The sequence below is a fragment of the Salvelinus alpinus genome, chromosome 8 (genome assembly GCF_045679555.1).
Source record: "Salvelinus alpinus chromosome 8, SLU_Salpinus.1, whole genome shotgun sequence".
NCBI lineage: Eukaryota > Metazoa > Chordata > Actinopteri > Salmoniformes > Salmonidae > Salvelinus > Salvelinus alpinus.
Window position 1 is genome coordinate 19,656,042 of NC_092093.1, and position 26,353 is coordinate 19,682,394.

The 26,353-nt window shown below is 43.7% G+C and overlaps 1 protein-coding gene across 1 annotated transcript in view; it reads left to right on the plus strand.

Moving 5' to 3' along the window:
- Positions 1-4,042: 4,042 nt before the first annotated feature.
- LOC139582670 (E3 ubiquitin-protein ligase pellino homolog 2-like) overlaps positions 4,043-26,353 on the plus strand; it is a 28,046-nt gene continuing 5,735 nt past the window's right edge. Inside the window, exons 1-6 of the mRNA XM_071412873.1 lie at positions 4,043-4,368; positions 20,480-20,609; positions 20,747-20,848; positions 21,637-21,834; positions 22,149-22,334; positions 25,053-25,258. Of these exons, the coding sequence (XP_071268974.1) occupies positions 4,292-4,368; positions 20,480-20,609; positions 20,747-20,848; positions 21,637-21,834; positions 22,149-22,334; positions 25,053-25,258 (899 nt within the window). The 5' untranslated portion in view covers positions 4,043-4,291. The remainder of the gene's footprint in view (positions 4,369-20,479; positions 20,610-20,746; positions 20,849-21,636; positions 21,835-22,148; positions 22,335-25,052; positions 25,259-26,353) is intronic.

Here is a 26,353-nt window from a genome sequence, read left to right on the forward strand (position 1 = left end):
CTGAAATAAATCTGCATCAATGGCTGGCTGCATAGTGATAGCAGAGAGTAATGCATTCCGCACTATCACGATAATTAGGCACCCAGTCAGATCTCAAATCAGCACACCAAATATGGTTCCTAGACAGTCTCTCTCTGTGACAGCGACTTGTAGATAAATAAAGTCAACTGGTTGTTTTTGCTTTATATAAACTATCCAGCCACAAAGTGAAACCACAAGAACCTTTTCAGTGACTCCAGCCTTTTATTCGGCTTACTATAGACATGGTGTACTACTACTTCACTAAATGAGGATGTGGTTAGGGTTACATAGAGTCAAGTTCATTCATAAGTCATACTGCTTGTTCTCTAAGGTATGCTAGAGGTAAGCGTTGTTGAGATTAGCTAATCTTTCCATAATAACGACCAGTCAACCCCCAGTTGTTTAGAAGTTTAAGTGATTTGTAGATCAGATCATCTGACCAGCACCTTGACTCAGGCTGGCCCTTGTAAACCAGCAGATTTAGACGTTTCACTCTGAATAGGGTTTCCAAGTCTCCTGGAAATTACCTTTACCCCTTTACCTCCCAGGGAGCAGTGGAGCTATTCTGGGAGATTTTTTCTAACGCCAGACTGAAATGAATACTGTCAAATGTACACAGTGTTAAAGCCTGAAGGACTTTGATGACATACCAGAAGGAGTTTGATGACATACCAGAAGGAGTTTGATGACATACCAGAAGGAGTTTGATGACATACCAGAAGGAGTTTGATCCCAGTTGGCAACCCAACCTAACCCTAGCATAGCCACAGGTGATGCCTCAGCCTTAGAGCCAGTCTCTGACCTTGTGGAGGCCAAACATATACCCTTACAGACATAGTGGCACACCATGGCCCGGTTGGCTGGGTCTCATCCAAAACCTGCAGCACACGGCTCACTTTCTGCCTGTTCATAGAGCGAAAAACAACACACAAGGAGAGATGAAGGACAGCATGGCTCATTGCAGTGATTAGACCCTACTGGACCTGTGACTGAATGGGTATCGAAACCAGGTAGTCAATTTTTATTTGACCTTTATTTAACTAGGCAAGTCAGTTAAGAACAAATTCTTATTTTCAATGACGGCCTAGGAACAGTGGGTTAAATGCCTTGTTCAGGGGCAGAACGACAGATTATTACCTTGCCAGCTCAGATTATTACCTTGCCATTCAATCTTGCAACCTTTCGGGTTACAAGTCCAACGCTCTAACCACAGTGAGGTGTATAGTGATTGTCAACACAGTCATTTATGGTGATAAATAGATACCATTTTAATTTCCTCACTTGTATTTGAAAACTTTAGGAACTTTGTGAAAAGCACTGCCCTCCTGTGGCAGGAAGCAGACATTGCTCTACCGAAGGGGAACAGTCCCTGAGTTGAAGCTATCAGTGAATTTCAATGTCTCTCTCTCCCTCTCTGTCTTTCTGTCTCTCTCTCACGCAAGCACCTGCGCGCGCGCGCGTGCGTGCATATACACACACACACACACACACACACACACACAGAGCGAGGGCAAGAGGGAGGAAGTGTGTCTAAAGTGTAGTAGTTAGCAGTAGTCAGCTAAAGTAAACACAATTGTATTGACCCAATGTGACTAAGATTCAGACATTACAGAAATGAGTGAGCACTTACAAATATTTCACAAAAAGTAAAATGTAGATGGAACTGACCAACAAAATGTATTACTTCATTGATTACTTGAATTTTAAATCAGAAATCTATTACATGTCCAATGCATGCTGCCTCCCATCCTGAGTGAATTGGACCAATATGCTGGAAATGGCTTTAGATTACCTGTAATTAAAGAATGGCTGACTGGCCCGCATCCAAGATGACATCCTGCAACTAGTGAGGTCTGGCTGCCTGACAAGCTACCTGCTCAACCCCATTCCCTCCTCTCTTCTCCAGACCTCCAGACCTGGAGACCTTTTCCCACTCCTCACTTTCCTAATCAACTCATCCCTGACCACTGGCTGGGTCGCCTCCGACTTCAAAATGGCCCGAGTTGCTCCCCTCCTCAAGAAACCAACACTCGACTTATCTGACGTCAAAAACTATAGACCTGTATCCCTTCTTTCTTTTCTTTCCAAAACACTTGAGTGTACTGTCTCTGATCAACTTTCCCGTTATGTCTCTCAGAACGATCTTCTTGACCCTAACTAGTCAGGCTTCAAGATGGGTCACTCAACCGAGACTGCTCGTCTGTGTCGCAGAGGCTCTCGACACTGCCAAAGCTGACTCTCTCTCCTTTGTTCTCCTCCTCTTTAATCTATCCACTGCCTTTGACACTTATCAAAGGCACTTATCAAAGCCTTTGACAATTATCAGATCCTCCTTTCCACCCTCTCAGGGCTGGACATCTCAGGCTCTGCACCCTCTTGGTTGCATCCTACCTGGCAGGCCGCTCCTACCAGGGGATGTGGAGATGATCAGACTCTGCACCACGTACTCTCAGTACTGGTGTCCGTCAGGACTCAGTTCTAGGCTCTCTCCTCTTCTCTCTACACACCAAGTCACTCGGCTCTACATGGTCTCTCCTATCATTGCTATGCGGATGATACTACTTTTCTCCTTCCCCCCCTTCTGACACCCAGGTGGCGACACGTATCTCTGCGTGCCTGACAGATATATCAACTTGGATGTCGGCCAACCACCTCAAGCTCAACCTCGACAAGACGGAGCTGCTCTTTCCCCTGGGGAGTGCCTGCACATTCAAAGACCTCTCCATCACGGTTGACACCTCCACAGTGTCGCCCTCCCTGAGTGCAAAGAACCTTGGCGTAACCCTGGACTACACCCTGTCATTCTCTGCAAACATCAAAGCAGTGACTCGCTCCTGCAGGTTCATGCTGTACAACATCCATAGAGTACGACCCTACATTACACAGTAAGCGGTGCAGGTCCTAATCCAGGCACTTGTCCTCTCCTGTCTGGACTACTGCAACTCGCTGTTGGCTGGGCTCCCCGCCTGTGCCATCAAACCCCTGCAACTTATCTAGAATGATGCAGCCCGCCTGGTTTTCAACCTTCCCAAGTTCTCTCATGTCACCCCGCTCCTCTGCACACTCCACTGGCTTCCAGTCGAAGTTCGCATCCACTACAAAACCATGGTGCTTATTACCTACAGAGCAGCAAGAGGAACTGCCCCTCCCTACCTTCAGGCTATGCTCAAACCCTACATCCCAACCAGAGCACTCCATTCTGCCACATCAGGTCTCATGGCCCTCCCGTTTAGCCCAGTCCAAGCAATTCCTTGTCCTGGCACCCCAATGGTGGAATCAGCTTCCCCCTGAAGCTAGGACAGCAGTCCCTGCCAATTTTGTGAAAACATCTGAAACCATACCTCTTCAAACAGTATCTTAAATAATCCATCCTCCTCCTCGCCTCGACCCCCCCCAGCTACTTTATTGAGGCAAAATGTACTTTCTATGCCTGTGATATGTTGTTGTCCCACTTAGCTATTTTAAGATGAATACACTAACTCTAAGTCGCTCTGGATAAGAGCATCCGCTAAATGACTAAAATGTAAATGTAATCCCAACGATATCGAAATAGTATATTAGAGAAGCAGGCAAACTGTTTCATTACGTCGTACTTTATAATGACTGGCACCAGAGACGTTGAACAGTTCTTCACGCTTTTCTGTAAATTTAGAAAAATTTGAAATCAAGAATGTCCCATAGTGTAAATTGGCTTAGGCTACAAAGCGAGTGTTTTTCCTCCAGAATTTGAAACTGCCTTTTTATTTTACATAACAGTCAGTAGCAAGCCTCTCATCAAGACCTCATCACTCTGAATGGTTTCAAAGGGAGATTGTGGTCACTGAATAATGTTCATAAAACACAAAATTGTATTTCAGTATTATTCCCACACAGTATTTCTTATTTAGAATAATACATATGAAAAATAAAAAATTGTGTGGTCGTATAGGGACTGTATTATATATATATTTTAATATAGAGATGTTTATTGTCCTTCCCTGTAAAAAAAAATGGGTCAGTCGACTCCCTGCCGCGAGATGTTTTTGTACTCTCTGCTACAGAACAGATTCGTGTCGCGCGGGCCTTTAATCGATAGCTTTGCAACAATCTTTCCGAAAGATGGTAGCTCACGGAATTAAAACAATTAAACGAAGAACAAGAACAATTGCCTCTATTCAAACTCGGATATACTAACATTCAAGTAACTTCCTCATAGTTTGAAAGGTGTAGCCTATTTCTTTTTTTCACTATTGCTCTCGAAGGTTTACAAGAGCAAGCTCGCGCCAGTCTGATGAATTCGCCAAACCAGGACGAAGATGATGTGCCCGTTAAAGACCCGGTAAAATACGGAGAGTTGGTCATATTGGGGTGAGTAACGGTAGGCTATACGGATAAATTGTAGTTCATATCACTGGATCGAAACTGAGCTAATAGTCGTAGTAGGGCACTTAGGCTACCAGTCTACTATGTTAGCCTACTACGAAAAAATGGAAAGGATGACGTGTGAGGCAGTTGAGTTCGGTTGGTTTTGTTCTACACAGAAAAACGTTATCATTTACTGTGCTGTACAGAAAATGATAACTTATTGTTATTTTGTAACATATTTACCCCACACATTGTGGGAGAATTATTGTGAAGTTTCAGGAGAACGAGCGCTAAGGACACGTTACAGTAACTTTGTAACACTTTAGGACAGATTTGATACACTGGTGGGTACATCAACAACATATTGTTACTTTGTAACTAATAGACACTTTCGCCCAAAGGCGCTGAGCACAATAGCCTGGGGACGAGGTTACTTTGTAACAGCGCCTGAAGATAATTGTTATAATAAGTTTATAATAAGTAGCCTACTAACGTTACATTGTATCATCATAAGCCCATACTGAAATGAGTAAGGAGGATGTAGCCTTTTTTCTTCAATAGACGTCTGAGTGGGTGTAAAATCAGTACTCGATTGCTTAGGCTGAAAATCTCTGATGTCATACTATTCTGGATCTGTGAAGATCGCAGAATGTGGGACACTGGATGAAACCAAACCAACCGATAAAACTCAGCCTAACATATGCCACCACCATTGATGTGTGTGTATATATATAGCTCACTTTCGTGCTTCACATAGGGGAATTCAATCAACAGACACACATTGGCCTATTGGAACATTCACAAATGGCTCCTGCGTGTAGGCTGAAAACATATTATCCCAACACATACCAGACAGGATGTGCATAAGAGAGAGACAGACATTCAGCGTTTCCACCTCTGCCCAGTCTATAGTCCAGAGGATCAGTGGGTTAACTACTCTCTCATGCGCTCTCTTATACCCACACTTCCGTCCTGCTTCCTGTATACACGCCTGTGATGTGGTGTCCCCATAATGACCCTCTCTTCCCCTCTGCAGCCCTCCTGGACTAGACCATTGCCCAATCCAAAATCAACCCCTAGCCCTGACCCTGGCACAGATCTGAAAGGATTGGATAGGTATGAACAGTATGGTTAATACAGCTCACTCTCTGTGGGGTGGCAGAAAGCGGATGTTTCCGTTTCTCAGGGATACATTATTTTCAACCTAACTTCCGTTTCCCTTGAAAAATTAGTGTGGGGACTCCGTTCAGGCGTCTTTTTACACCTGCTACGTTAGATGAATATATCTAGCCTACCACTTGTCTTCTGATAGGCCAGGGTGGAACTTCTGGCATATTGCATGTACCTCTCCAATGCTCTCAGACCTACACAGATAACACAACATAAGGGTAGGGGCTAGGGGTTGATACAGTCTTGTGTTAACTAACGCTCCCGGCTGTAACCACATTATACTTTCCCCCTCCAGAGACCGGGGTTCAATCCTTGCATCCTCCCTTCTCACACTGGACTCTCTTTCCCTCTCGTTTCAGTACTGTCTCAAAAAAAGTGCAAAAAATATGTAAGGAGATGGCAGTTCCACTCATTTGAAAATAAAATAAACTGACTGACTACTAGCTCTAGTAATTGTAGATTGTCTAGTAATTTTAGATAGGTGTTATGATCAAATCTCCACCTAGCTCCTGTGACAATGCTATACATACATATGCTGCTGACCATCATGGGAACTTGAATAATGATTAACTGGATGTAGCTAAAGGACAGACAGTGACAGAGAGAAAACAGCCATGGCTGACACAATGTACTCAGTCTTCTGCAGAAATGCTATCGGAATACTCCTCTCTTTTGTAGTGAGAATTGGCCTGTAATTACTCTGTAATGATTTAGGGAGAGGGAAAGGGGATACCTAGTCAGTTGCAAAACTGAATGCATTTAACCCAACCCCTCTGAATCAGAGAGGTGTGAGGGGTTATTTTAATCGACATCCACGTCATCGCCGTCCAGGGAGCAGTTGTTGGGCTTTAACTACTTTGTTCAATGGCAGAACGGCAGATTTTTCCACCTTGCTTGCTCGGGGATATGATCCAGCGACTGTTTTGTTACTGACCCAACACTCTTACAATATTCATCACACACCCCAGACCCAATGATGTTCTATGAAATGCTGATTGTTCTTCTCTGTTTTCTATATTGGATAACTAGCTACAGTATAATCTTGAGAGAACCCTCTCCTCGTCGCTATCAGACATCATGTGTACATTTTCACTAGCCTAGGTGCGTCCGTTTCTCTCTCAAGCTGATAACAGAGAGACATCCATGCTTTTATTACAACCAAGCTTGACTACTGTAATGCTCTACTGTCTGGTCTACCCAAGAAAGCCATTGGTAAACTGCAAAACATACAGAATGCAACAGCACGGGTACTGACCAAAACCAGATGGAGATCACACATTACACTGGTTTTAAGATGTTAAGTAGTATTGTCTCGAGTCCGGTCTCAAGACCACATATTGAGTGTCTCGGTCTTGTCTCAGTGTCGACAAGATGGCTCCGGAGAACAAGGCTGGCGTTTTACGTATTCCTAACCAATTGTGTTTTTTGTTCGTTTCTTTGCGTTGTTTGTAACTTATTTTTTAAACTTATTTTGTACATAATGTAGCTGCTACCGTCTCTTATGACCGAAAATAACTTCTGGACATAAGAACTGCGATTATTCACCACGGACTGTCAGAATCCTCTTTTTCGCTCCTAGTAGCCGGGGACTTTAACGCAGGGAAACTTAAATCTGTCTTACCAAATTTCTATCAGCATGTTAAATGTGCAACCAGAGGGGGAAAAAACTCTGAACCACCTTTACTTCACACACTGAGATGCATACAAAGCTCTCCCTCGCCCTCCATTTGGCAAATCTGACCATAATTCTATCCTCCTGATTCCTGCTTACAAGCAAAAATTAAAGCAGGAAGCACCAGTGACTCGATCAATAAAAAAAGTGGTCAGATGAAGCAGATGCTAAGCTACAGGACTGTTTTGCTAGCACAGACTGGAATATGTTCCGGGATTCCTTCGATGGCATTGAGGAGTACACCACATCAGTCATTGGCTTCATCAATAAGTGTATCGACGACGTCGTCCCCACAGTGACGGTACGTACATACCCCAACCAGAAGCCATGGATTACAGGCAACATCCGCACTGAGCTAAAGGCTAGAGCTGCCGCTTTCAAGGAGCGGGGCTCTATCCCGGAAGCTTATAAGAAATTCCGCTATGCCCTCCGACGAACCATCAAACAGGCAAAGCGTCAATACAGGGCTAAGATCGAATCGTACTACACCGGCTCCGACGCTCGTTGGGTGTGTCAGGGCTTGCAAACCATTACAGACTACAAAGGGAAGGACAGCCGAGAGCTGCCCAGTGACACGAGCCTACCAGACGAGCTAAAGTACTCCTATGCTCGCTTCGAGGCAAATAACACTGAAACAAGCATGAGAGCACCAGTTGTTCCGGACGACTGTGTGATCACGCTCTCCGCAGCCGATGTGAGTTAGACCTTTAACTTTTTAGGGATAGGGGGCAGCATTTTCACTTTGGATGAATAGCGTGCCCAAATTGAACTGCCTCCTACTCTGTCCCAGATGCTAATATATGCATATTATTATTACTATTGGATAGAAAACACTCTGAAGTTTCTAAAACTGTTTGAATTATGTCTGTGAGTAGTAACAGAACTCATATGGCAGGCAAACTTCCAAACAGGAAGTGGAAATTCTGAGGCTGGTCGATATTCAACTCATCGCCTGTTCAAATCCCAGTAAGATATGGATCTGTTTGCACTTCCTACGCCTTCCACTAGATGTCAACAGTCTGTAGAACGTTGAATGAAGCTTATACTGTGATGTGGGGCCGGATGAGAGGGGAATGCGTCAGTGGTCTGGCAGATTGCCAGCCTTGCGTTCCATTACTTCTACAGACACGAAGGAATTCTCCGGTTGGAACGTTATTGGATATACAGTGGGGAGAACAAGTATTTGATACACTGACAATTTTGCAGGTTTTCCTACTTACAAAGCATGTAGAGGTCTGTAATTTTTATCATAGGTACACTTCAACTGTGAGAGAAGGAATCTAAAACAAAAATCCAGAAAATCACATTGTATGATTTTTAAGTAATTAATTTGCATTTTATTGCATGACATAAGTATTTGATACATCAGAAAAGCAGAACTGAATATTTGGTACAGAAACCTTAGTTTGCAATTACAGAGATCATACGTTTCCTGTAGTTCTTGACCAGGTTTGCACACACTGCAGCAGGGATTTTGGCCCACTCCTCCATACAGACCTTCTCCAGATCCTTCAGGTTTCGGGGCTGTCGCTGGGCAATACGGACTTTCGGCTCCCTCCAAAGATTTTCTATTGGGTTCAGGTCTGGAGACTGGCTAGGCCACTCCAGGACCTTGAGATGCTTCTTACGGAGCCACTCCTTAGTTGCCCTGGCTGTGTGTTTCGGGTCGTTGTCATGCTGGAAGACCCAGCCACGACCCATCTTCAATGCTCTTACTGAGGGAAAGAGGTTGTTGGTCAAGATCTCGCGATACATGGCCCCATCCATCCTCCCCTCAATACGGTGCAGTCGTCCTGTCCCCTTTGCAGAAAAGCATCCCCAAAGAATGATGTTTCCACCTCCATGCTTCACGGTTGGGATGGTGTTCTTGGGGTTGTACTCATCCTTCTATTCCTCCAAACACGGCGAGTGGAGTTTAGAGCAAAAAGCTCTATTTTTGTCTCATCAGACCACATGACCTTCTCCCATTCCTCCTCTGGATCATCCAGATGGTCATTGGCAAACTTCAGACGGGCCTGGACATGCGCTGGCTTGAGCAGGGGGACCTTGCGTGCGCTGCAGGATTTTAATCCATGACGGCGTAGTGTGTTACTAATGGTTTTCTTTGAGACTGTGGTCCCAGCTCTCTTCAGGTCATTGACCAGGTCCTGCCGTGTAGTTCTGGGCTGATCCCTCACATTCCTCATGATCATTGATGCCCCACGAGGTGAGATCTTGCATGGAGCCCCAGACCGAGGGTGATTGACCGTCATCTTGAACTTCTTCCATTTTCTAATAATTGTGCCAACAGTTGTTGCCTTCTCACCAAGCTGCTTGGCTATTGTCCTGTAGCCCATCCCAGCCTTGTACAGGTCTACAATTTATCCCTGATGTCCTTACACAGCTCTCTGGTCTTGGCCATTGTGGAGAGGTTGGAGTCTGTTTGATTGAGTGTGTGGACAGGTGTCTTTTATACAGGTAACGAGTTCAAACAGGTGCAGTTAATACAGGTAATGAGTGGAGAACAGGAGGGCTTCTTAAAGGAAAACTAACAGGTCTGTGAGAGCCGGAATTCTTACTGGTTGGTAGGTGATCAAATACTTATGTCATGCAATAAAATGCAAATGAATTACTTAAAAATCATACAATGTGATTTTCTGGATTTTTGTTTTAGATTCCGTCTCTCACAGTTGAAGTGTACCTATGATAAAAATTACAGACCTCTACATGCTTTGTAAGTAGGAAAACCTGCAAAATCGGCAGTGTATCAAATACTTGTTCTCCCCACTGTATATAGCCCTTCTTACATCAGCTGATATATCAAAGTGGTGTACAGAAACCCAGCCTACAACACCAAACAGCAAGCAATGCAGGTGTAGAAGCACGGTGGCTAGGAAAAACTCCATAGAAAGGCCAAAACCTAGGAAGAAACCTAGAGAGGAACCAGGCTATGAGGGGTGGCCAGTCCTCTTCTGGCTGTGCCGGGTGGAGATTATAACAGAACATGGCCAAGATGTTCAAATGTTCATATATGACCAGCATGGTCAAATAATAATAATCACAGTAGTTGTCGAGGGTGCTACAAGTCAGCACCTCAGGAGTAAATGTCAGTTGGCTTTTCATAGCCGATCATTGAGAGCATCTCTACCGCTCCTGCTGTCTCTAGAGAATTGAAAACAGCAGGTCTTGGACAGGTAGCACGTCCGGTGAACAGGTCAGGGTTCCATAGTTGACAGTTGAAACTGGAGCAGCAGCACGGCTCGGTGAACTGGGGACAGCAAGGAGTCATCATGCCAGGTAGTCCTGAGGCATGGTCCTAGGGCTCAGGTCCTCCGAGAGAGAGAAAGAAAGAATTAGAGAGAGCATACTTAAATTCACACAGGACACCGGATAAGACAGGAGAAATACTCCAGATATAACAGACTGACCCTAGCCCCCCAACACACAAACTACTGCAGCATAAATACTTGAGTCTGAGACAGGAGGGGTCAGGAGACACTGTGGCCCCATCCGATGATACCCCCAGACAGGGCCAAACAGGCAGAATATAACCACACCCACTTTGCCAAAGCACAGCCCCCACACTACTAGAGGGCTATTTTCAACCACCAACTTACCATCCTGAGACAAGGCCGAGTATAGCCCACAAAGATCTCTGCCACGGCACAACCCAAGGGGGGGCGCCAACCCAGACAGGAAGGCCACATCAGTGACTCAACCCACTCAAGTGACACACCCCTCCCAGGGACGGCATGGAAGAGCACCAGTAAGCCAGTGACTCAGCCCCTGTAATAGGGTTAGGTAACCTGTCTAAATGACGACGACCCATAGCACTCATGTCAGTAGCCATGAAGTGCTTTGAAACGCTGGTCATAGCTCATATCAACACCATTATCCCAGAAACCCTAGACCCACTCCAATTTGCATACCGCCCCAACAGATCCACAGATGATGCAATCTCTATTGCACTCCACACTGCCCTTTCCCACCTGGACAAAAGGAACATCTATGTGACAATGCTGTTCATTGACTACAGCTCAGCGTTCAACACTTTAGTGCCCTCAAAGCTCATCAATAAGCTAAGGACCCTGGGACTAAACACCTCCCTCTGCAACTGGATCCTGAACTTCCTGACGGGCCGCCCCCAGGTGGTAAGGGTAGGTAACAACACATCCGCCACGCTGATCCTCAACACAGGGGCCGCTCAGGGGTGCGTGCTCAGTCCCTCCTGTACTCCCTGTTCACTCATGACTGCACGGGCAGGCACGACTCCAACACCATCATTAAGTTTGCCGATGACACAACAGTGGTAGGCCTGATCACCGACAACGACGAGACAGCCTATAGGGAGGAGGTCAAAGACCTGGCTGTGTGGTGCCAGGACAACAACCTCACCCTCAACGTGATCAAGACAAAGGAGATGATTGTGAAATACAGGAAAAAGAGGACAGAGCACGCCTCCATTTTCATCGACGGAGCTGTAGTGGAGCAGGTTCAAGTTCCTTGGTGTCATCACCAACAAACTAACATGGTCCAAGCACACCAAGACAGTCCTGAAGATGGCATGACAAAACCTATTCCCCCTCTAGAGACTGAAAAGATTTGGCATGGGTCCTCAGATCCTCAAAAGGTTCTACAGCTGCACCGTTGAAAGCATCCTGACTGGTTGCATCAATGCCTGGTATGGCAACTGCTCGGCCTCCGACCACAAGGCACTACAGAGGGTAGTGCGTACGGCCCAGAGCATCACTGGGGCCAAGCTTCCTGCCATCCAGGACCTCTATACCAGGGGGTGTCAGAGGAAGGCCCTAAAAATGATCAAGGACTCAAGCCACCCTAGTCATAGACTGTTCTCTCTGCTACCACGGCAAGCGGTACCGGAGTGCCAAGTCTAGGTCCAAAAGGCTTCTAAACAGCTTCTACCCCCAAGCCATAAGACTCCTGAACATCTACTCAAATGGCCACCCAGACTATTTGCATTGCCCCCTCCCCCCTATTTTACACCGCTGCTACTCTGTTGTTATCATCTATGCATAGTCACTTTAATAACTCTACCTACATGTACATATTACCTCAACTAACTGGTGCCCCCGCACATTGACTCTGTTCCGGTACCCCCCTGTATATAGTCTCGCTATTGTTTTACTGCTGCTCTTTAATTACTTGTTGCTTTTATTTCTTATTCATATATTTTTTAACTGCATTGTTGGTTAGGGACTCGTAAGTAATCATTTCACTGTATGGTCTACACCTCGGCGCATGTGACTAATAAAATTAGATATGATTTGAATTAGAGGTCGACCGATTATGATTTTTCAATACCGATACCGATTATTGGAGGACCCAAAAAAGTCGATGCCGATTAATTGGCCGATTAAAAAATAAAAAATAATGTATTTGTAATAATGACAATTACAACAATACTGAACGAACACTTATTTTAACTTAATATAATACATCAATAAAAACAACTTAGCCTCAAATAAATAATGAAACATGTTCAATTTGGTTTAAATAATGCAAAAACAAAGTGTTGGAGAAGAAAGTAAAAGTGCAATATGTGCCATGTAAAAAAGCTAACGTTTAAGTTCCTTGCTCAGAACATGAGAACATATGAAAGCTTGTGGTTCCTTTTAACATGAGTCTTCAATATTCCCAGGTAAGAAGTTTTAGGTTGTAGTTCTTATAGGAATTATAGGACTATTTCTCTCTATACCATTTGTATTTCATATACAGTAGTAGAGTACACCCCTCACATTTTTGTAAATATTTGAGTATATCTTTTCATGTGACAACACTGAAGAAATGATACTTTGCTACAATGTAAAGTAGTCAGTGTACAGCTTGTATAACAGTGTAAATTGCTGTCCCCTCAAAATAACTCAACACACAGCCATTAATGTCTAAACTGCTGGCAACAAAAGTGAAAATGTCCAAATTGGGCCCAAAGTGTCTATTTTGTGTGGCCACCATCATTTTCCAGCACTGCCTTAACCCTTTTGGGCATGGAGTTCACCAGAGCTTCACAGGTTGCCACTGGAGTCCTCTTCCACTCCTCCATGACGACATCACAGAGCTGGTGGATGTTAGAGACCTTGCACTCCTCCACCTTCTGTTTGAGGATGCCCCACAGATGCTCAATAGGGTTTAGGTCTGGAGACATGCTTGGCCAGTCCATCACCTTTACCCTCAGCTTCTTTAGCAAACGAGCCTGCTGCTGCCTACCATCGCTCAGTCAGACTGCTCTATCAAATATCAAATCATGGACTTAATTATAACACAATAACACACAGAAATACGAGCCTTTGGTCATTAATATGGTCGAATCCGGAAACGATCATTTCGAAAACAAAACGTTTATTCTTTCAGTGAAATACGGAACCGTTCCGTATTTTATCTAACGGGTGCCATCCATAAGTCTAAATATTCCTGTTACTTTGCACAACCTTCAATGTTATGTCATAATTACGTAAAATTCTGGCAAGTTAGTTTGCAACGAGCCAGGCGGCCCAAACTGTTGCATATACACTGACTCTGCGTGCAATGAACGCAAAAGAAGTGACACAATTTCACCTGGTTAATATTGCCTGCTAACCTGGATTTCTTTTAGCTAAATATGCAGGTTTAAAAATATATACTTCTGTGTATTGATTTTAAGAAAGGCATTGATGTTTATGGTTAGGTACAGTCGTGCAACGATTGTGCTTTTTTCTCAAATGCACTTTTGTTAAATCATCCCCTGTTTGGCGAAGTTGGCTGTCTTTGTTAGGAAGAAATAGTCTACACACAGTTCGCAACGAGCCAGGCGTCCCAAACTGCGGCATATAGCCTGACTCTGTTGCAAGAGAAGTGACACAATTACCCTAGTTAAAATAAATTAATGTTAGCAGGCAATATTAACTAAATATGCAGGTTTAAAAATATATACTTGTGTATTGATTTTAAGAAAGGCATTGGTGTTTATGGTTAGGTACACGTTGGAGCAACGACAGTCCTTTTTCGCGAATGCGCACCGCATCAATTATATGCAACGCAGGACACGCTAGATAAACTAGTAATATCGTCAACCATGTGTAGTCAACTAGTGATTATGATTGATTGATTTGTTTTTTATAAGATAAGTTTAATGCTAGCTAGCAACTTACCTTGGCTTCTTACTGCATTCGCGTAACAGGCAGGCTCCTCGTGGAGTGCAATGTAAGGCAAGTGGTTAGAGCGTTGGACTAGTTAACCGTAAGGTTGCAAGATTGAATCCCCGAGCTGACAAGGTAAAAATCTGTCGTTCTGCCCCTGAACAAGGCAGTTAACCCACCGTTCCTAGGCCATCATTGAAAATAAGAATGTGTTCTTAGTTAAATAAAGGTGTAAAAAATGGTATAATAAAATGAAAACTTGAAATCGGCCCTAATTAATCGGCCATTCTGATTAATCGGTCAACCTCATTTGAATACATTTGTACTAATTTCTTCCCGAGACCAGCAGACTAGAAATACTATCAGCTTCCGTTCTGTTAACGCATAAAACCGTGTCGCCAGGCCAAATATATACACTCCTTTCTTGAAACATTAATACAGTCTCTTAACAGCCTTAATATCTATTATAGACATGTTTGCTCAGTGGCAAACCTAATAGGCCTTCAGTGTGTGACAGGTTGGTGATTCTGAAAGGACAGCAACCATAATACCAGCGCACTCATGTAGGAGAGTGCACTTTTTGTAAAACACAAAGGGCCTGTGGTGTAGTGGAGCCTTATACCCACTTTTGTTTTCAATGGACATTGTGTATACTCACTTCTTAATCCCTACTGATGCGTAACAAAGTAGTGTAGTGGAGGTATACGACTTATCAAGTATGTAGTACAGTAGAGAAGTCATGCCCAACGTAGTTGTCACGATCGTTAGTATAGACGGATGAAGGCGCAGCGAATGTAGAGTTCCACATGCTTTATTAACAGTGAAACTTAACAATAAACGAACAAACCGTGACTACAGAGGTGCAAAGTGCACTAACTCCAAACAATATCCCATAACACACAGGTGGAAAAAAATGCTACTTAAGTATGATCCCCAATCAGAGACAATGATAGCCAGCTGCCTCTAATTGGGAATCATACTAAAACACCAACAAAGAAAAACAAACAAGAACCCCACATACAAAATATAAACTAGACTAAATCCCTAGTCACGCCCTGACCTACTCTACCATAGGAAAAAAAGGCTTTCTATGGTCAGGACGTGACAGTAGTCTACACAATCGCAAAGCATGTGAAATATATTCACATGCACGCCGCACACAGCCTAGTTTCAGCAGAATATCATCTGCAGGCAGCAAGAAAGTGCAGCGCTCAGCTGGTTTTGGCATGGAGCAACTCACAGAAGAATGACATTGGTAGCTGGTGGGGTCGGAAAGACGTTTAAAATTTAAGATATCTAACAGTAAATGTTAACTAAGGCAACAATGGGTATGTAAACCAGGTATTTAAGAAGTTTAGTCCAAAGTGTTGGTTAGTAGGCTATTTGTGATGTTCAATTGTCATCATGCACTGTTTGCATCAGGGGCGTAGACATGGATGGGCCTGGGTGGACAGAGGCCCATCCACTGGGGAGCCAGGCCCTAACAGGCCCACCAAATCAGATTGATGTGATTTAAGCATTGTTGTGGACTTAGACCATCGAATTTTTGCATTAAAAAAAATTTATCTGGAAAAACTCATATTAAAACATAAGAAAATATAGGATTTTCACACAGGGTGCCTTTCCTTCGCTGGGCGGGCCATTTGGGAACTTTTTGGCAAAATCTGAGTATACCCACTTCTCCAGCCTGGCAGGTAGGAGCGTTGGGAATGACAAGGTAAAAAATCTGTCATTCTTCCCCTGAGCAAGGCAAAGGCAGCCCCCCGCGCCTCTGATTCAGAGGGGTTGGGTTAAATGCGGAAGACACATTGCAGTTGAATGCATTCAGTTGTACAACTGACTAGGTATCCCCCTTTCCCTACACCACTGCATAGGGCCAATGGAAAGACAGCAGTAACATACAGCATGATGTTAAAGGATAAGCGGTCCATAAGCTCGGACATAATAAGCCACTAGGTGCCAATCATAAGAATGCAAAAACACAACCATTGAGCATTTCCCAAACGAAATGTACAACTATTACTTCCCATTACAAAAAAAGTAACCGGTGACCTAAAGTTTAAAGTGGAAGTGACAGCATTTTAACTAATTTACAGATATGAAACAAACAGACAATCATATCAGTAAAAAATATACAATTCCCAGTTTATGCTACAAAACCAACTTTATAAGAGGTTTTAAATAGATGGATGCAAAATAGATGGATGCAGTTCAATGCATGATTAATATAATTCACCAATACATTTCTTGGTAGTCCCAAAAATATTGCTATGAGGTTGTAAATCACAGCTGGGCTGGTACATTGTTTGCTGCCTCCATTCAGGTTGCACTTACTCAAAATTCTGGACAAAAACGGATGAATGTAACTAAGGCTGAGAATGTCAATATAATCAAACTAGCAAGGGCAATGATCATAAGTCAGTCATAACGTGGCTAATAGGCTAGGGTATCTATTTATGTAGCAACATAAAAACACAGAGCATAACGTTAGCTAGCTAGCTGCTAGGAGGATGTCATGCCATTGGAGGAGTGGGTTAGTGACTGACTTTTTCCCCTCATATCGTTTTTCGGTAGCTATACACAGCTAGAGATGCAGGTGTCATCTGGTTAGCTAGCAGGAACTTAAATGATTGTTATCCAGTTAGCCAGAGTGAATTTGCAAATGCAAAAGATATGCTATCTACTCTGATTCAGGGCACTCTCATCTGAGTGTGCCAGTGCGCAGAACAACTGATGAATTTACGAATGTGCAACACCCGCTGAATGTGACCGGTGTAAACGTAGACAAAAAAAAGTAATAGTGAGTCAGGAATGCTCTAGAAAACATGTTAACAGGCTAACCAGCTCTGCTACGGCGAGTAAAGTAAGGTGTTCTCTCATTTGTGTCTGGAAGTAGCTAGCTAACTTTAGCCAGTTGGCATGCATTGGCAGGCAAGTTGCAGAAGAAGTTTCAAAATGTAAGAGGACTCCCGTGGTGTTTACATATTTGCAGAAATTCATTCAGGTGGCTTTTGGTGAATACGTTCTAATGATCTAAAGTTGCGCTGTTGCAACTTCCTGTAAAGACCAGTTCAAAGTGAATGATGGCAGACCCATGTGGCAAATGGCTTGTTTGTATAAAGGCCTACTGTTGCTCTGATTGGCAATAGCGCACCAGTCTGTGTAGACTCCGGTCCTGGACAAGACAGATGTTTTTATTCTGATTTATTTACTGCAGTGTCTATTAATTGTCCAAACGCACGGACGCTTTCCCACTATATATTGTTAAAGAATTTTAACAAACATTCTAAGAATTTATGAATTCGTGAAAATGACCATATCTAAGTGGTTTTAAATCAATCCATGAATGTGCACCCCAATAAATGTCAGACATGCTATTAGGTTATGTACCCAATAGGTCCCTCCAGGTCCTACTCACTGGCCTTTTAACTATCCCATAGCCTAGGACCAAGAGGCATGGAGAGGCAGCCTTTAGTTATTATGTCCCCAGGCTCTGGAATTGCCTGCCCGAGAAGCGGAGGGGGGCTGAAACTGTGGACACATTTTCTTAGCTATGCTTTTCCTTAGTGTGCTTTTTAGTTGTTTATTTTTTTTTAAATTATATTATATTATATTATGTTTGCTCTGTAGTAAATATTTCAGCTTTTCTTTTCGTTGTTTTTTTGTTTTTTTCCTGTAAAGCACATTGCGTTGTATTCCATGTTTGAAATGTGCTGTATAAATAAAGATTGATTTGATTATATCCTGCTGCGATGGCATGATTTGCCAGGTCCACCTTAAGGATCACATGCTCTGCAGTCTCTGCCTGTCTATCTCAGTGCAGGGCATGTGAGGTGATGTGATGTCTGTTCTGCAGTGAGTCCCTGTCTGTCTGCTATCTCTCCTTCATTACCTTAGTTACACTGAGCTGAGTGGGCTCTGTGTGCTAGCCTGTGTTTTCTCTTTCTCTCTCACACTTAACGGTTAGGGTCTCACTGACGTCCCTTCTGGATGGTTAAGCATTGCACCTGTACTACCATTACTGTACCTCAATCTCATCTCATAAAGTTAACATTTTCTTCTCATTTAACTTCTCAAAGTATTACCATACAAGACTTTGCTGCTGTCGCTTGCCTTTCTCTCAGCAGAGGGAGTGAATATTTCACATTGTGTACAATGTGCTGCCGAGGTGCATATGCGTGAAGCTGTCGGACCAGAACTGGCCAGGTCAAATGTATCACATCGCATCTCGACCCTCTCATCTTTTTGGCTGCGGTCCAAACACTTAAAAGACACCCTATCCCTTCAGCCCTCAAATTAAGTGGACACTTCTGATGACGTATCATTACATTTGTCGAGTTTACATTTGCAGGGCGAGGGAGGAAGGAATGATTTTTAAATTGACCACCCTTAGCCGGAAATTTGTCACTGGTTCATCCCGTGATGATTGTGTTTTCAGCCACCAGTAGCTTGTGGGTGCTTTATATGCACAACAGTCAATTATGAGTGCATGTCTACTTATATTAAATATGTAATTATTAATATACGCCAACTGTATGATAGCTAGCAAATTAATTAGCTAACTGACGTTAGCCTGCCTAGCTGGAACATCTGAAGAAGGAAAATGTTTTATTTCCACATTTTCCAAACAATAACCTAACAAAAACATATTTACTTTTTCCAAGACGTGTTTGTGCAGTCATGTGCATTTAGTAGCACCATTTCTAACTTATTTACATTCGTTTTTACTTACACTCATATGTTGACTTCTCCATTCATGTTGTTTTTAAGTTTTCACTGACTTAGCGGATGTACAATCGTCGCAAAATGAATTATGGGGAGTTTCAGGCCCCGGAGTGAACATAATTGTACACTCGCAAAGCCGACTAAAAACGAGGACTGAGGGGCTTACGTTCAAAACTTCCCTTGCTTGGCTAGTCATTTGGACCGCCTTCCAAGATGGCGACGGGGATTCCCCCAAGGGCATAAGGCGAAAGTAAGTGGACGAGGGTGTGTCTTTTTAAGTGTTTGGACCGCAGTCTTTCTGTATCCCTCTTCATGACCTTTGCCCTGCTCTCCTCCTGCCCCCCCTCTCTCTCCCTCATGTCCACCCCCTTTCTCTCTGCCCTCTGTCCCTGTATTTCTCTGCCCTCTCTTCCCGCTCTGTCTCTTTCTGTTCTATTTCTCCTCTTTCTGCCCTCTCCCTGCCCTCTTCCTCCTCTCCCTTCTCCCTCAGCTCTGTCCTAATGTGACACAGGGTAATTGTACAGGTAGCAGTGTGTTCCCTTCAGCTTTCCTCTCCTCAGATCTCATGACAGGGCCTGTGTCTATTCCATGACAGGGCCTGTGTCTATAACACTGGGAAATGGAAAGATATTGGTTTGTCTGGTCTGGGCTAACACTGTTGAAGGGAAAGATCTTGGCTTGTCTGGTCTAACACTGGGAAAGGGAACGATCTTGGCTTTTCTAGTCAGGTCTGGTTTAGAACTTAAATTATTCTAATCATCCAGGAAGAGCAGCTACAGCTTAGGGATGGAGGGAGAGAGAGCGGGAGAGTTGATTTGGAAGCAGAGTTGATGTCCCCCCACAAAGGGCTTTGTGCCCACTGGGCATTATCCGAATAGTCTTTAATAGGTACAATACCGCTGATTAGCTGAAAGCTAAAACCAGCATGCGGCCCTGTCTGTGAACTCCTAGCATGACAGCGCAGCTCCACTCTGTTGCCCAGGAAGCTAGAGACGAGACACAAAAGAGTTTAGGTTTGAACAATCAGCAGAGATGACAGCACTGTTCCACTTAGGCTAACGCTTACTCATCCGCTCTTTCTCGTTCCATCTCTTGCTCACACACACACACACACACACACACACACACACACACACACACACACACACACACACACACACACACACACACACACACACACACACACATACACTCTCTGAATACAGTTTAATTGGTATTTCAGTGTAAAGAGGGTTCACACAGTAAGCACACTATTCTAAGCGGCCTGTCAGTGAATTGGGCTCATGTGGTACTTACCCTTTGGATGAGCAGGGCCAAATGATCAGTATTGATTTGCGATATCAACTGTCTTCAATGATCACATGAGATGAATGGGATACATGGGGTATTCCCTTTCGCTAATAATGTAGTGTGTTTGTTTTTGTGTTCTCTGTAGGTACAATGGTTCTCTGCCCAGTGGAGACCGGGGGAGGAGGAAGAGCCGCTTCGCTCTGTACCGGAGGACCAAGGCCAACGGAGTCAAACCCAGCACTGTTCACATCCTCAACACACCACACGACAGCAAGGTGTGTGTGTGATAGTCCATAGTGATAGTACCATAGTCTTCCTATGGTGGGAAATTCTGTCCTCATGGTAACCTACAGTAAGAGTGGACAGGGTAAAAGGATTATTGCTGTGTGTCTGTGTCCGTGTGTGATTGCAGGCAGTCCACAGCAGAGGGCAGCACAGCATCTCCTTCACGCTGTCCCGCAACCAGACAGTGGTGGTGGAGTACTGCCATGACAACGACACTGACATGTTCCAGGTAAACACCACAACAAGGGTTTTATTTAGGCTAAATACCAGAATGATGCCAGCTTATCAAGAGAACACTGAGTTATTTGTCTTCCATACCCAGGAAGAACAGAAAGAGGTGTTGCTACCACTTTCCCTTTTTGAATAGACCAAGGACTTGGTTATTATTTATTGCTTCTGCTATGTGTATACCACGTCCTCCAGAGTTTGTGTATTGGATGCTTAATTGACTCGGATGCTGGGTATACTCTGAACCATCAATGGGCTTGGCACGGGTGCTTGAGACACTGAAATACAGAATTAATTAATCAGCCAATCCCACACCAAACCCCTTACTGTACTGAAAGAACCACATTACAAGATTCAGTTCTGAAAAGATGTCTGTTGGTGGCCAGCTGAGAACAGGGACCCAGATACATTCAAAACATGGAGAGGGGTGTAGAACTATAAATACATGTACTTGTATCTTAAGTGTTTTAACACAGGTGGTTTATTTAATATGAGTAACTACACACAGCTTGAAAATAAATGGTGCTGGATGTTATTGCTATTTTTGTGTGAAAGATAAAGTATTGGTAAGTCATAAGCACAACAGGATCCTTCAAGTCCTGGCCTAATTAACAAGCTAAAGAAAAGCTCAAATCATCAATAAAACCAAAATCATGACTTGACATAAAATATTACTTTTAGCTACTAGTAGAGCATAGGGCCTTAAAATTGCTTTCCAATCAAACCCTGTTCAGAACACAATAAAGATCCCATGTAATGTTTCTCTCCGTCTCACTCGTTTCCCTGCAGATTGGGCGCTCCACAGAAAGTCCAATAGACTTTGTTGTGACGGATACTTCAGGAGAGGGGAAGGAGGGCGAGGACCCCTCGGTGGCCCCCAGCACCATCTCCCGCTTCGCCTGCAGGGTGGTGTGTGAACGCAACCCCCCCTACACTGCACGCATCTACGCCGCTGGCTTCGACTCCTCCAAAAACATCTTCCTAGGGGTTAGTGTGTAGCACAGGCTCGGTAGAGAGACCAAATGGAGAGATGTATGGGTACAAACCCACCATCGCTGGACCAGACAGTTGAATGTCAGTTGGATGTCAGTTGAAAATGAGTTGGAGAAGAATCACACTTCGTTATGGCCACATTCAATAGGCACAAACGAGTGTGTTCCTATTGGACAGGTGCCGGCAGTACCTACCTACGTTTTCTCCCTCTGGGTGCCTACTGAATGCAATAGATACAAATAACCAAGCTTCTGTTCTCTCTCGGTTTTCTTCCTTTTCTTCTTCTTCATCATCTCCTCCTCCTTCAGGAGAAAGCCACTAAGTGGAAGAACCCGGACGGCCACATGGATGGTTTGACCACCAACGGGGTGCTGGTGATGCACCCTGAGGGCTTCCCTGAGGACAGCAGACAGGGTCTATGGAGGGAGATCTCTGTATGTGGGGACGTCTATGCCCTCCGAGAGACACGCTCCGGACCCAGCCGAGGAAAACTGGTCAGTACTTAAGCTACAAGAGGCACAACCAGAACTCTGCCCCAAATGGCACCCTATTCCATATATGTGACCCACCGGCTCGATTCGGTCTCATGTAGCAACATTTGAAATTGTGTTTTTTACATTGGATAAAAGTTTAGAGCTACAAAATGGTATATCATACACTACAGTTGAGAAACAATGGGAAAGTCATTCTGCTTTGAAAGTTGATAAACTTGTAACATCACTTTTGAGAAAATGGCCCTTGAGTATTTTTGGTACCTACTGGCGAGCTCTTCTTTGTCTACACCCATTTAGCATCGTTAACACACTCTTAAGCTTTAGCCCCACCCATCTCTGACCATTTTACTCGCCCTAGCAGAGCTGGTTAAGCTGTTTTTATGTTATCCAGAGTGTTGGTGACTGCAACTGTGCTGCTGGCAACAATTTACTTACGCTTTTTTTGCCACCGTTTACTGACACCGGCCATATTCAATGGGTGTTGAGCGTTCGTAAATTCATCAATTATTCTGCACTCTGGCACACTCAGACGAGAGTGCTCTGAAATCGGAGTAGATGGCCAGAACGAATTTACCAGCTACGTCTATCGACAATTGTCGCAGTGACATCATAAACATTCTATTGAAATAGTTACTTGCATAGTGGAGTCTTTAGACATGTAGCTAGATAGCTAAACAATGGACCATAATTCCAACTCGTGACGTCACTACCCGACATGAATCTGCAGGTAGCTAACCAACCAGGTTCGACTTTCTGACTAAATTTGAAAGTTGTAATATCTGAAAAGGTAGCTAGCTAGACTCTTTAAAAAAAAAAGTAACCTTTAATTAACTAGGCAAGTCAGTTAAGAACAAATTCTTATTTACAATGATGGCCTAGCAAAAGGCAAAAGGCCTCCTGTGTGGACGTGGGCCTGGGATAAAAAAAATAAAAAATACAATATAAATATAGGACAAAACACACATCACGACAAGAGAGACAACACTACATAAAGAGAGACCTAAGACGACAACATAGCAAGGCAGCAACACATGACAACACAGCATGGTAGCCACACAACATAACAACAACATGGTAGCAACACAACATGGTAGCAGCATAAAACATGGTACAAACATTATTGGGCACAGACAATAGCACAAAGGGCAAGAAGGTAGAGACAACAATAGAACTGTCAGTAAGAGTGTCCATGATTGAGTCTTTGAATGAAGAGATTGAGACAATACTGTCCAGTTTGAGTGTTTGTTGCAGCTCGTTCCAGTTGCTAGCTGCAGCGAACTGAAAAGAGGAGCGACCCAGGGATGTGTGTGCTTTTGGGACCTTTAACAGAATGTGACTGGCAGAACGGGTGTTGTATGTGGAGGATGAGGGCTGCAGTAGATATTTCAGATGGGGGGAGTGAGGCCTAAGAGGGTTTTATAAATAAGCATCAACCAGTAGGTCTTGCGACGGGTATACAGAGATGACCAGTTTACAGAGAAGTATAGAGTGCAGTGATGTGTCCTATAAGGAGCATTGGTGGCAAGTCTGATGGCCGAATGGTTTAGAACATCTAGCCACTCGAGAGCACCCTTACCTGCCGATCTATAAATTATGTATCCGTAATCTAGCATAGGTAGAATGGTCATCTGAATCACAGTTAGTTTGGCAGCTGGGGTGAAAGAGGAGCGATTACGATAGAGGAAACCAAGTCTCGATTTAACTTAATCCTGCAGCTTTGATATGTGCTGAGAGAAGGACAGTGTACTGTCTAGCCATACTCCCAGGTACTTGTATGAGGTGACTACCGCAAGCTCTAAACCCTCAGAGGTAGTAATAACACCTGTGGGAAGAGGGGCATTCTTCTTTACCAAACCACATGACCTTTGTTTTGGATGTGTTCAGAACAAGGTTAAGGATAGAGAAAGCTTGTTGGATGCTAAGAAAGCTTTGTTGTAGAGCATTTAACACAAAATATCTTACCCTTATACATGGATGGACGCTTCTCCCTCTGTCACAGATGCCATGGTTGCCCTTAGTTTGAAGATGTAATCCAGAGACAGGTGTTCTCTTTTCAAATGGCAGAATTTTCTCCATCTCCTTAGCTAACGTACTCTAATTTCACTGATTTCATAACTCGGTCCTCCAGAAAGTGTAGAGCAACACTTATGCAGTTCTACTACATGATAGCTGTCCAAAAAGCCGTGTTAGAAAGGATTACCTACACATACTGACAAGCTCATGTTATAGACAGAAGGGTGCTACATGGCAGACCAATCCGAACTCATCTCTTAGCATGTCCAGCCCACTCATTATCTCAGCCAATCATGGCTAAAAAAGAAGGTTGCTGTCTTTTTCTGTGGCTAAACCAACTAGGCTCATAATTTAACAATTTTATTAGTCTTTACAGATGGCATACACGTTTGTTATTAAAGCACATGAAAGTTCACATGTTCCAGAAGGCATTTCTGCCCCAAAAAACGCATTTTGATAAAATAAAAAAAGTTTATGTTCAAATGGTGCTCCTGTGAACTAGTGAAGCGCGACATACGCCCAGTTTCCTGAAACAAGACACATATAGTGGTCTACTAGCCCTATAGGCCCTTGTCAAAAGTAGTGCACTATGTAGGGAATAGACGCCTGTATCTGTGAACGTGTCATTTTCTATGATTCTTATATGTTCTAGTGTGTATTAGTAGTAATCATATGTTCTCCCTGTGTGTGTCTGCTGGCCCTCAGGCGGAGGGAGAAAGCAGTGCCCTTCGTGATGGTTCTCTGGTGGACCTGTGTGGAGCCACTCTGCTGTGGCGTACTGGAGAGGGCCTGCTCCGCGCTCCCACCCTCCGCCACCTGGAGGCACTGCGACAGGAGCTCAACGCTGCCCGGCCACAGTGTCCTGTAGGCCTCAGTACCCTGGCCTTCCCCAGCTTGCCACGCAGCCATAGGTTAGTACAGTGATGTAGTGGAGGTTAAATGGAGTTCAAACACCTTTTTTTTGTCGCGGTGGTTTACCCACCATTTGTGGGAAAATACATTGAAAGTATAGGGAGTGTTTATTTATTTCAATTTAGGGGGTAGATTCCCCCATATATTTTCTTTTGTATATAGAGTACCAGTAAAAAGTTTGGACACACCTACTCGTTCAAGGGTTTTTCTTTCTTTTTACTATTTTCTACATTGTAGAATAATAGTGAAGACATCAAAACTTTGAAATAACACATATGGAATCATGTAGTAACCAAGAAAGTTTTAAACAATTCAAAATATATTTTAGATTACTCAAAGTAGCCACCCTTTGCCTAGATGACAGCTTTGCACACTCTTGGCATTCTCTCAGCCAGCTTCATGAGGTGGAATCACCTGGAATCCATTTAAATTAATACGTGTGCCTAGTTAAAAGTTAATTTGTGGAATTTCTTTCCTTAATGTGTTTGAGCCAATCAGTTATGTTGTGACAAGGTGGTATAGAGAAGATAGCCCTATTTGGTTAAATACCAAGTCCATACCATCATTACTTTAAAACATGAAGGTCAGTCAAATAAAAGCTTCACAGAGTTCAAGTAACAGACACATCAACATCAACTGTTCAGAGGAGACTGCGTGAATCAGGCCTTCAGTCCATCATTTCTTTAAGACATGAAGGTCAGTCAATCTGGAAAATTTCAAGAACTTTGAAAGTTTCTTCGAGTGCAGTCGCAAAAACCATCAAGTGCTATGAGGAAACTGGCTCTCATGAGGACCGCCACAGAAAAGCAAGACCCAGGGCTATCTCTGCTGCAGAGGATAAGTTCATTGGAGTTAACTGCACCTCAGATTTCAGCCCAAATAAATGCTTCACAGAGTTCAAGTAACAGACACATCTCAACATCAACTGTTCAGAGGAGACTGTGTGAATCAGGCCTTCGTGGTCCAATTTGCTGCAAAGAAACCACTACTAAAGGACACCAATAATAAGAAGAGACTTGCTTGGGCCAAGAAACACGAGCAATGGACATTAGACCGGTGGAAATCTGTCCTTTGGTCTGATGAGTCCAAATGTG